General features: G+C 36.9%; 1 protein-coding gene across 7 annotated transcripts in view; it reads left to right on the top strand.

Annotated features, from left to right (window-relative positions):
• adgrb1a (adhesion G protein-coupled receptor B1a) overlaps positions 1-12,755 on the top strand; it is a 651,114-nt gene that overhangs the window by 355,297 nt on the left and 283,062 nt on the right. For all 7 annotated transcript variants that reach the window (XM_069922257.1, XM_069922254.1, XM_069922256.1 and 4 more), the window contains exons 14-16: positions 1,620-1,695; positions 7,532-7,634; positions 9,020-9,063. In XM_069922257.1, the coding sequence (XP_069778358.1) occupies positions 1,620-1,695; positions 7,532-7,634; positions 9,020-9,063 (223 nt within the window). The remainder of the gene's footprint in view (positions 1-1,619; positions 1,696-7,531; positions 7,635-9,019; positions 9,064-12,755) is intronic.

Raw genomic sequence — 12,755 nt, 5'->3', positions numbered from 1 at the left:
TATTTGTATGTTCTCTCCAGTTCTGCTTGGATCTCTTTCAGTGCCCCGGTTTCCTCCCAGATTTCATAGGCTGTAGATCAATTTAGTTGTAATTGGGGGGCAGAGGTTCATGGGTCGAAAAGGCATGTTAACCTGCTGTATTTCTAAATTTATAATAAAGCAAACTGAATTCCTGAAGAGAGTGCAGAAAGCATTTTCCAGCCAGACATATTTGAGCTAATTAGTTTGGAGGGAAATTACAAGGACAGATCTTTGAAAAATGCAAAATAAATGATATGAAATATAAATCCTGTTCAAATTTGTAAAAAATATCTTTCAAAAGGAAGCTATTCTGCCCAACTAAATCTATGCTTGCTTCCTTTAGAACAATTCCATTAGTCCTTGTTTTTTTGTAGTCCTACAATTTAAACTTTCTCACCTACCATTTGATTATTTTTGTCGGCTAACTAACACAGGAACCAAATAATCTGCTACGACATCTTTGGAGGTGGGAGAAAACCAGAACATCCGGCAAAAATTCGCATGATACTGCAAAGAACATGCAAACTTTATGTTGATATCGTGCAAATTCAGGATCAAATCCAGGTCCCTGGAGCTATGAGGCAGCATCAATAACTGCTCCACTCACATGATACCGGGTTAACATCAGGAGATTGTCCGCTTTGGGGAGAATGACCAGTGCATTGACCCTAGAATTACTCAGAAACGGCGGTTGTAACAGAGTGGCATCAAGTTGTAGATTCTTACAATATGTACACGCCAACATAAATCACTTGCATCAGTCCACACAATACTGCAATTTGAACGAAAGAAAGAATCGATTTAATGTGGTGCCTTTCACAATGTCAGGACGTTGCAATGCCCTTCACAGTCTGTGAGTGACTAGAAATTCATCCCCTGCTGAGCATGCTGTAAAGTAGAACAGGAGGTTGCATTACATGGCTCTGATAACCATTGCACAATGGAATGAATTTGGAAGCAGACTACAACTCACTAATGCAACAGTATATTGTTTATAGGGCCACCAAAGGAGGAATGAGTTTCTTGGCATTTGTTACTCTAAATGATTGGGGAACATCTTGAGGATGTGAAATGCAATGTGTGCTCTATTTCATATCCAGAATTGAGTGAACAAAGGTACTTTGATGAAAACAATATTCCCAGAACGTTGTTGAATGGATGTCAAAGGATACACAAAACAAAAGCAAAGTGATCCATTTCCTCCAGTTTATGCAGGAATGGGATATGAAAGGAGAAATAATTGGTCACATTTCTGCTAATTCACAGCCACTATTTTTCAGACAGCAGCTTAAACTAACTATATGACTGTACAGTTATGGAGCAGGCTACTCGAAATTGTAATTGAATGAGAAGACGAAACTGGAAATTGTCAGCAAATTTAAGGCAAATCAAGGAATGAACATGCTTATTGAGGGTAGAGAGATGAGAGGAGACACAGTATAAATATTAACCAGTCTGCTTGAAAACTTGCACACAAATATTTTCTGGTAAGAGTAAGTCATCCATATTTTGAAAGATATTTTAAAACGTTGATATATTAACATTTTCTTTAAAAAAAATTGCTTTCACTTTCCAGCAATTTTTACTTGTATTTACAGAACCGGATGATTCTTCAGTTTATGTGATAGGGACCATCCTCTATCGAAACCTTGGGGCATTCCTGGATCTTCAAAGGTAAATGGTTCGATTCATGACTCAGAGTTGCTTAATTATATAAAACCAGTAGCTTCTCGGGTAATGCTTAATGAAATTAAAGCATTCTAATGGAACAGATTGGAAAACAAAGGTCAATGGTTATTGGCATTCAAAGCATGTATAATTCTGTCAATTATGCATTTTGAACAAATGTGGATAATATCTACTTTCAAGGAATACCCTCAGACCACAAATATTACTCATTATGGATACATTTTTTTAATACAAAATGTTCAGAAAATCCAAAAAAAATTTTTAATTACCATTTCTATTGCATATTTTGTGTCTATTAGGAAAAATAAGTTTAGCGAAAAATAACATTCTCTAATTTTGGGTTATAGTATTATTATATTTTAGCAATAATAACAAAGAGCTGCCGAAAGTGAAGTCTGCTTGAGGATTCTTCCAATCAGTGGCCCAAATTTTTGTGCCAGTCTTGTATATGCTACGTATTCAGGGCCACAAAACTCTAATCAGGAGATAATGTGTTCCATTTACAGCACTTAATTCACCTCTTTCTTTGAGTACACAATGCTTGCAAAGTGCCTCAAAAAAATGGACAGGGCTTACAGACCAAGCCAGAATGACCGTTCTCAATACCAGGCCCTATTCTTCACATCTGTTCTCACCTAGGATTGAAAAGTGAGCATTTTGCAGGAGGGATAACAAGGTGGTGACACTAAGCATGTGGCCCAACTAATTTCTTCATCCCTTTTGCTTGCTGTGGATGTCAATTCCAGTTGTAGCATTAGCTAAGATCAAGCGACATGGCAAAGTTCAGGGATCTGATCTGAGGTCTTTTTGGTCAGAACTACTGGTATATCATATCATTATTCATTGTGCCTTTGGGACAAATTCAGTTTTAAATATAGCAAATTACATGGAGTGATTTACCCCTGAAGTGACCTTCATCATAACCTTTCAAAGGCTGTCACTTGTTACAAGCCCAGAGGACTCCAAATACCCCAGCAGTAGCAGCAAAAGAAATTCACGGTCAGTGGTTACTTAAACAAAAGTTGCTTTTAATTTTCTTTAAACGTAAAAACAGGATCAATCTTTAACCTATTACTATTAACTTAACCCCCTTCTAATTCTAAGTGTACGTTTATGTAGTGTGTATATTTTCAGGAAAGTTTTTTGTTTCACAGTCCAATCATTCACTTCTCACTTCTCCAAGTTCACCGGTATCAGGCAATTCTTACATTGTGAACAGAATTCAACATTTATGAATCTTCACCAGGTTCTGGTGCTTAAAGTTAAATGGTTACTCCTCAGGAAGTTTCTTGTTGGTTTCAGTGAGAGATTTGTTGCTTGTTGGACACACACAAACTGATTTCCTCCAATCAGTCACTTCAGTGTCTTGCCAAAGAAACTTTCCCCATCATGGGTTTTCCAAATGATAACCTCTTCTCACAACCCATCTTGAAAATTGGGTTTCAACAAGCTGTCAGTTTGTGTGTGTCCAATGAGCAACAAATCTCTCTCTGAAACCAACAAGAATCTTCTTGTGCGGTAATAAATACCTTTATGCCCCAGTGCTTCATGAAAATTCACAAATGTTAAATTCTGTGCACAGTATAAGAATTGCCTGACACCGGTGAACTTGGAGGAGTGAGAAGTGAGATGGGACTGTGAATCAAATAACTTTTCTGAACTTATACACATTGCATACACATGTGCTTAGAATTAGAAGGGGGTTAAGTTAAGTTGATAGTAATAAATTAAAGTTTGATCCTGTTTTTATGTTTAAAGAAAATTAAAAACAACTTTCGTTTAAGTAACCATTTGTCTTGGTGAATATTTATTACTGCTGGGCTTTGGGGTCCACTGGGCCTGTAACACACATATGCCAAATTATAATAGATATCGTTAGCAAAGCAGTAACAATGGCAAATATGTCATAACCGTCAATGCATCTATCATTTAACTGGTTAGCATGAAAATTACATTGGCTCCATTACATGGCTGTCACTCCAGAGAAGCTGGCTTATTGCACCATTCTGTTCATAGAAAGGAAATAGGAAGAGATAGATTTTATAGTGAAAAGAGGACCAGTAGCAAAAATATGCCTAAAGTTTTCACTTTAATAATTTCCCTTCAATACTCAATATTAAAGTAATTGACCTTATGTACAGTCTTTCATTCATCTGGTAATTTCTGAGGAATGGTTTGCTTGTAGCATTCATTATGCATTGAAATGATTGTTGTCTAAACACCTTTTCAAGTCTCAGCATATTTTAATTGTTCAGGAAGCAGATTAGAAGGGTATATATTTGCATTTATTTCAGAAGAATACATGAATTGGGAGATATAAGTCGAAGGTGATTGGCAAATGAACCAAATATAAAAAAGGACTTTTTATAAAAACTCAGTCTCTGGCAAAAGTTAATAGAAGCAGATTTATCAAGAGAGGATGTTGAGTATCTGGAAGGAAAGAATTTGGAGGATCATGGGAAGAGAGTGGGCAACTTCAATGAGCTGGATTGGTTTTACATAGAAATAACACAAAGTTGATGGGCTGAGTGGCCTTTTACGTGATTATGACCACTCAGTGATTTATATGATTCCGTGATACTTATTATCTGGACTAGGGACAATTTGTGGCTAGCTATACTGGAGTCTTACTTTATTTAATTATATTATGTTTTGCAAAGTCAAAATATCATTCAGCTTTCTTTTAAAAACCATATTCCTCAGACTGTTGAGATTAGGTTTTGGCCTTCATGACACAATGTCATGAACCACAGTAGACTACCTTGAAAATCTTGAGATGACCGTAGACCATAGCTCCAAATATCAGATGTTTTTAGCGAAAAAAATGGGCCACATAACTAACATGGAGTCCTAATGGTTATGTATAAAATTTTGATATTCTCTTCAAATTTTGCAGTTTACATCATGCCATTGTCAACAAATTGCTTGTTAATTGCTTCCATAAGTGGATCAGCTGCATTGATCAAAGGCTTTAAGATTCCTTACATTACAGAGATATTCAAGGTTGATAATGAAATAAGAACTTTGAGGTAAAAGACAATAGCAATGTGCTTGACATGTAACCTTTCTGATAAATTGACCTCATCCACCCAAGTTTAGTGAAGAGTTATGTTTTCTCAATAGGACCTCATGGATGAAAAAATTGAGGCAACCATGTTATGGTTCTATCTGTAACAGCACCATCTAGCTAAAAAGCAGTCACAATGCAACAAATGCTCAATGCTTTCCTCCAGACATGATTTATTGCCTGTTAGATTTATTCATAGCATCTACTTGGATGGTCTTGGCTGGCATTTAATCCCACCATTTATCTTGTAGTGCAAACTCGATCTCTTCAATTTAGCTATTATCACCGCCTTTTTAATGCGTGACTTCTGACATGGATAGCAGTTTCTGAGACTTGCTTTCATATTTAAGTGGTATCATTGATTGTTTGCAGTTTATAAACAATGGGCTATTGATGCAGCCACATGTCAGTATTGAAATTGTTGATATTTATAGCAATTTCCTGCAATTCCCTGCACCAGCAGCAGATTAGCTTCCAGCAGTTAGTCATTTTTTACTCAAATTCAGAAGAATAGATTTGCAGAACTTTTCCTTGATTGTAAATTATGAATTTTGAGTGATGCTGGAATACAGGACTGCATTTGTCCACAAACTCCAAATTAGAAAAGTGATTTTGGTGAATTATTCGCATGCATTCAGGAAAAACTACCTCGGAATAATGAAATGTTTATGTATGTCTATGTTGCATTTCTGTTTATTTTGTCTTGTACAAGATGGTGTTGAGTGATTCTGAGTTATATATTCTCCAATTCCTTCATTGAGACAAATGCTGAGCTAAGCACTGGAGACATATGATGCTTAGAAACTATTGTTGATAGGTAACAGACACCATCCTCTGTAAAATGTACAGAATAAAATGTTTTCTGTGAGCTGATCCAATTTTATTTAGGTTTTCTAATGTTGCAAACATCTCTTGCTTTCATAATGACAAAAATTATTAATGTTTTGCTATTTTTGGACATCTATACTGTGATATGAACATAATAATTAACTTGTCTTAAACCTGATGGTTACCATAGAAACTGGGAATGTTAATTCAACACGACTGAGACATTTTTCATTGGGAATCATTCGCGTACATTGCATGATGACCAACAACTTTTCCTAATAAAATATCCTGTAATCCTTTGGGACATAATTTTATACAGGGAGTGGTTCAATTGAAAGAGGAAGTGCCTGGGCTGCTTTGAGCTGGAGATCCATACCCACACCATCCAGATCAGTATGCTCTCGGGTGGTCAGAATGCATGGCTGGTGTGCAGACAGCCCGACATCCTCATCTTGGATGAACCTATGAACAATCTGGACATGGAGTCCATTGATGCTTTAGCTGAAGCCATTAACATTTACAAAGTGGCCACGGTCATTGTGAGCCACGACGCCTGTCTCATCACTGAGACCAGCTGGAGCAGACCATCAACCAGATCAATGGCAACTTCGACGACTACAAGTGCGAGGTGCTGGAGGCTCTGAGCCGAGACCATCATCCGCAAGCAGAAGGACTGGGGTGGGGGGTGGGGGGTCTGTGGGGTATAAACCCCCTGCGGGAATGCAGACAGATGGGGCCACCAACTGACATAAACTGCAGCAGGGGACCTGAGATGTGTAAACTACAGCCTTGTGCCTGACATTCTTGATGCTTTCGAATGAAAAAAACGGGACAGTTTTATGATCTGTAAATGTTTCTTCCCTGGGAGTGAAAGGAGAAGAAATGGTTTGGAAATGTGCATTAAAACTGTACTGGGAACGTCAGCCCAGCCAGCACCTGAAAAAAAAAGTGGATCATCATCGAGGTATTTATTTAGAAACATGTGAAGAGATGGTTAAACAGGAGAATATAATTAATGGTGACTATCGTCAAAGGCTTCAGGTGGATACAGTTGGAATTGTTTTGGAAGCTATGATCTCCTTTGATGGCTTGCCACATAACATTTCTATGAAAAAGACAAAGGAAATATATAACTGTGATTTTCAAGGGCGCTACCAGACTAGGAAATAGAAAGCCAAAAATGGACTTGAAAATTGTGACCTTTTCACCACTAAAACTTACATTTTTGAGAAGATGAAAAAAAAAATCTTAAACTATTTTAAAAAAGGTGCAAAAGGTTGATCAAAGTTAGTAAAATGTTAAATAGACACAAGTTTGATAGAACAGAGAAATGTCTTCATAAAGAGTTGGGAAGTTGTGAAATTCATTTATTGGATTAGAGGTTAAGTATAAAATATATTAGCGCACAAAATAGTTTGGACAGGGAGAAGAAATATAAGGGGATGAAACAAAATAGAAATATAAGGCAACCGTGGGGGATGACTAAGACACCTCCTCTGTCGTAACTTGTTATGGGGATGGAAGTTTACATCACTGCAGAGGGTTGTGGTCAAATTCCTCTATAAAAATCTAACTATATCATAAGTATTTCCAGTTCTACTTTGAAGTATCTTGGTGACTAAAAATAACAGTTAGGATGTATTTTGACTATTGTATTTCCTCAATTAGTCTTAGAATGATCGAATCCTCTATTTATTGAGAGAATGATCTGACATTATTGTAACAAATATTACAGTTAGCCAATGTAACCTATTCAAAATAGCTAACCAATAACTCCAACACAATTACTTTAAGGCAACAAGTGACAAAGAACCTGTCACTAACAAAGGACTAGCAGTGAGATCTAATTGTTTTATCCTTGATTAACAAAAATAACATAATATTTCAATCTTTAACATATTGCCTGCCTTTTGATTTCTGTTTCAGAAATTCCACAGTGCTGAATTCAAAAATAATTTCTGTCATCATAAAACCATCTCCAAAATCTTTATCCAGCCCTTTGGAAATTGAATTTTCTCATCTATACAATGTAAGTTATGAATTCACGTCATGTACAGTGCCACAGAATGATCTTGTCCACCACACTTTATATCAGGTTTATTTGATTCTGTCCCATAAGTATAGATTTTGTTCAGAATTGAAAACAGTTGTACTGGTACAAAAAATGAAAATGTTTTTATTTCATCCATTAAACATTGAAAAATAGCCCTAGGTTAATTTGAATTTGAGCTAACATCTGTCAGGTTCTGCACAGATATTACTGCAAATTATTTCCGTCTTAACAAAGAAACAATGGAATCAATGATATTTTGCTTTCTGCATTTTAATAATTTTTCAATTAATTTCTCTGGTTAATCAGCACTGAATGTTTATGAAAAACCAGGAAATCACTGACAATCCTTTAAATGGATTGTCTCTATGCAAGTGTTTTGTTTTCAATAATATATGTATTCTGAATCATGTAAATATTCTCCATGTAATTTCCCCCATTAGTTCAGCCGATCATATTTGTGCATTCTACTCATCTACTTGGACTGGATCTGAAAATCAATACCCTGCATGAAGGAGTTCTTGAAAGAAACAACTTTTCAATTGAGTTTTTTTTTCCAGTATTTAAACTATTTTTCTGTTTTACTTTACCAGCTCCTCTCCTCCCTTCCCACAACTCAAAGACTAATGTATCATAGTGTTATTGCCATTACACCAGGTTTAAATTGTTTCTTTATTGATAAATTGAGATCCCTAACATTATCTTATATTCCTGGATTAGTAAAAGGAGTCCTAGAAACATGACATTGCAACTTTGTAGTTTCAATTCAATATTTTAATCAAAGTGAGCTTGAAGCTGTTGCACTTTGATGAATACACAACTGGTTTACTGATATGTAAGCTTACGCTCCTTTACTGTCTGGTCTACATATGATTACAGACTCACTGTAATATGGCTTAACTTTAACTTGCATCTGAAGAAAGCAAGAAACCTATTCAGTTGTTTAAAAGCTGCCGAAATACCAGAATTAGAAATTCATTGAGGGTTTACCTGCCCAAGTAACTTTTACTGGAATTCAACCCCAATGGTCTTCAGATTCTTCAGTTCTTGTTGTGAAGAGATCCAGCCAAAAATTTGGATGATGAGGGGCAATGTGCCTGACGTGGAAGTTTCTTGCTGATTGATAGAAACAGCTAATCATTTTAGCCAACCTCTATGCTCTGACTCCTTATATACCTGGAGAGCAAGATTTTCGTCTCCAGAATGCAACCGTCCCAAACATCTGTTGGGACGGTTGCATTCTAAAACTGAAAAAGTGTTAAATTACCAGACTGGAATTTAGACATTAACAACTTTTTGTATAATTATTAATTTGTATCTTGGGTAGAATCAGCTATATTTTAAGATTGCTTTTTTTTTAACAGGGCACCACAAATCAGTCATGCATTGCCTGGGATGAGACAGACACGTAAGTTTTAGCAATGCAAAATGCAGTCAGTGAATGAGAACAGTTTCAAACAACAGTGTTGTGTTGTATTAAATTCTATCTATATTGATTAAAATTCAAAGTTGATTAATGTTGCAAAATACTTTTTCTTGCTTCACTATCAGATTTTTTTAAAATTATGAAATCTATTGAAATTAATGCCAGAATTTCCTTTCTATTTTTGCTGTTTGCTCCCTTCATTCTCTTGTCAGTAATTGGTGCATTGGGAAAAATAGAACCTCTCCATTAATAATTTTAGATATGATCATCACTAGTAAGGCCAAATGTATTGATTGTTCTTAATGGCTATTGAGAGGTTGTTGTTTATTGTCAGTTTGAACCATTGCAGTCCTTCTGGTGAGGTTATTCCAGCAATGTTATTGGGTAGACAGTTCCTGATGAAGGAGCTGCAATATATTTCCAAATTGGGATGGCAGACAACGTGCAGGTATTGTTCCCACGGATCTTGCAGCCCTTCTTTTTAGGAACAGCAATTGATAGTTCGGGATTTCTTTTGTTGTATAGGCCGGGAGGTAATGGCATTGTATTTTTAAATGGTACCATTTAAGTCATGGTGCACTGGTGTTGGAAGGAATTTGTATTTTATGGTCACAAATGGGGTTTCAGTCACACTAGTTGCTTTGTCCTGCATGGTGTAGAAGTTCACGGAGCTGCTGTCAACCAAGTAGGTGGGTATTATTTCTATAATTTTCCTTGTAATTTGCAGAAGGTGGTGATTTTCAGACTAAAGGTTGATTCAATCACTGCAAGTTATCTTGTCTTCAATTTTCCCTTGCAGTCACAGTAATTATGCAGCTGGTGTCGTTGAATTTCTGGCAAGTGATGATCCCCAGGATCAATGGTGAGGTACACACTGATGGGAACTCCATTAAGTGTAAATGAAAAATGGCTAATCTCTGCCATGTTGAGAGTGTCACTGCCTAGTGATTTTCCAATGTTCACTTGCTAATTAATAAGAAAGTTGTCATGTTGCAACAAACATGGATTGCTTCATTTATTGAGAATGTGCCAATGGAATTGTTAGAATTGGGCCTTGAACATTGTTCTCAGAGAACCTCTGTGGATTGGAAAATTGATAGCCACCACCCTTTATGTGATATTTGACTCCAACTACTGGGATGTATTCCATTTGATGCCCATTAACTTCAGTTTTGCAAGAGCTACAAGATGCCAACACTGCAAATGCCAAATGGTGCATTGAAACCAAAGGCAGTCACTCTCACTGCAACTTGAATTCAGCTGTTTAATTTTTGTTTGGTCCAAAGATTTGAAGAAGTTTGTACTGAAATGGTTCTAATAAAATCCAAACTTGATGTTACTGAGCAGATTATGGTGAGCAAATGCCACTTGCTACCCTTGTTGATGAAGGCTTCCATTGTCTTCTCCTGCTGAGTGTTAATTGATCAGATGGTAATTGGCCCTTTTGGATATATCCTTGTTGATAATACATAAGCTACCTGGCCAAATATTTCAATTAATGAATGAATGGTAATATTATAATGCACTGGAACAGGTGGGGTAGAAATGAAACTGGATCAAGAACACAAGTCCTTACTATTCTTAGTGAGTCAGAGCTTGTAAGTTTATTTTCTGGAGATGTGGAATTTTCAGCAAGTGACAGTAAGGAAATTTTAATAGCTCCATGGAACAGGTCTTTCTTTACAGTGCCATTGGATTTTGTGTGACAGGGAGGGAAACCCCTGAAAGGTAAGTGTTGAGATGCTCATTTTATTTTCTGGAGACTGGATTTGGGGTGAGAGAGGAAAACATTGAAAGCTGCATTTGAGCGAGTTGCTTTCTTTTCCACAGGCATTGGGTTTCAAGCCAGTGAGAGGGAGATCGTAGTTGGTGCAACATCAAGGGCCAGAGGGCCTGACCTGTGCTGTAATGTTCCTTTTTTTTATGTTCTGTGGTGTATTTAATCTTTTTTTATATTGCATGAAATGAACCAAATTGATTAAAGGCAAGTTGCTGTGATGTTAGGACTCAAAGGATGTGGCTAAGAATGTTTCCACCTTTTCTTTCGTATCTACATGTTGGCCCCACCATTAATGAGGATTGGAGTTATTCTGGATCCTCCTACTAATAACTCTTTAAATGTGCACCAGCAAGATATCAAAATATTCATTCTTCCATTCATTCATCTAAGTATGATTAGATCTTCAATCATATGATCACACTTATTAATTCTAGCCTGGCATGCAATGCCTTGACGAATCATAACTCAACTGCTGTCTGCTGAGATTAGAACTTATCAGTTACTGAACATGAAATGCCTTTGGCATGAATAGTTCAGCCTGACGGAAGATGGTACATTTTGTCCATTGGGCATTTTTCTCATCTCACACCACTATTTTTATTAAAAAGAACTCTACTTTCATGTCACACCTAAGTTACTGTTATAGTTTGTGCGACCACAGGTTATTCTTAAAGCAAAGTTAGAAAATTGTGTTGGAAATTTTGAAAACTGTGTTTTTATCTGTTGAGTTGCCATGTGCATTGATGTTTTTCCAGATGTGTTTATTAACATAATTTTGGATACCATTGAACTGCTAAAACAACTCCCCATGACTCTACTATTTATTAATAATATTTACTTTCAATACATGTATAATAGATATGTATATAGGTTCTGTGTATATGTATTGCGTGTCTTGTATGGGTGCTTGAACTCTTTTTGCCCCATGGTGACCAGAGAACACATTTCATCAGGTTGTACCCTAACCCTAATGTTACCAACTTGAACTTCATACATAATACTTAAATATGGGCACCCAGATGCCAGGGGATTGTGAATGTTGAGGCTCATCCCCCAATCACTTCTCAGCTTTCCTCTTTTCCACCCTCCCACCTGTCTCCACCTATTTATTACCTCTTGCCTGTTAGCCTGTACTGCTCCCCATTCTCCTTGACATTGTAAAGAGGGCCTGGGAGGGATGGTGAGGACAAGTAGGACATCTCAGAAAGGGTGAGGTAAGAGTGGCTATTAGAATTACAATGTTTATGGAATTGTCTGATTTATAGATTAACAAGGGCATGCAGAGAGAAAGCAAATATGCAGGTTGAAGCTATAAAATACAGATCAGAGCCTGCTGCTGAACCTGAAACCAAAAGAGCAATACTGCAAATGCCCAGAAGATCAGGTAGCATCTGTGGCGAGTTGAAGTAAAACAGGAAAGTCTGCAGACCCCATGATTGAAGTAAAAACACAATTCTGGAGAAAATGAGCAGGTCGAACAGTGTCCTTTTTTTAGATACATAGCCAACTTTTTGGGTTTGAGGTATAAGCACACCTTCGATTTCTTCAATCTGTGTCCAGTCTCCCCGATGTGGAGGAGATCACGCCACCAAACATATTTTACCTGCCCCACTTTGGTTTCTAGAGGGATCTCGATCTCTGTTCATCCCTTCCCATCAATCATGTCCCCATCCCAACCCCTGGTACTTACTAATGTTATTACAAGAAGCATTACATTTACATCTACAGCCTCTCCCTCACCACTATTCTGGTTCCCAAACAGTCCTTCTGAGTGAAACAGAATATCCCTTGTGAATCTGTAGGGGTCATTTACTGCATACAGTGCTCCCAATGCAGGAAATATAGGAACAACACCTTGTAACAAAGGTCAGCATGAAAGCATTGTTGATTGGTT

The sequence above is a fragment of the Narcine bancroftii genome, chromosome 2 (assembly GCF_036971445.1).
Source record: "Narcine bancroftii isolate sNarBan1 chromosome 2, sNarBan1.hap1, whole genome shotgun sequence".
NCBI classification, from domain to species: Eukaryota; Metazoa; Chordata; class Chondrichthyes; order Torpediniformes; family Narcinidae; genus Narcine; species Narcine bancroftii.
The sequence above is the reverse complement of the archived record's forward strand: the minus strand, read 5'-3'. Positions and strand labels throughout refer to the sequence as shown.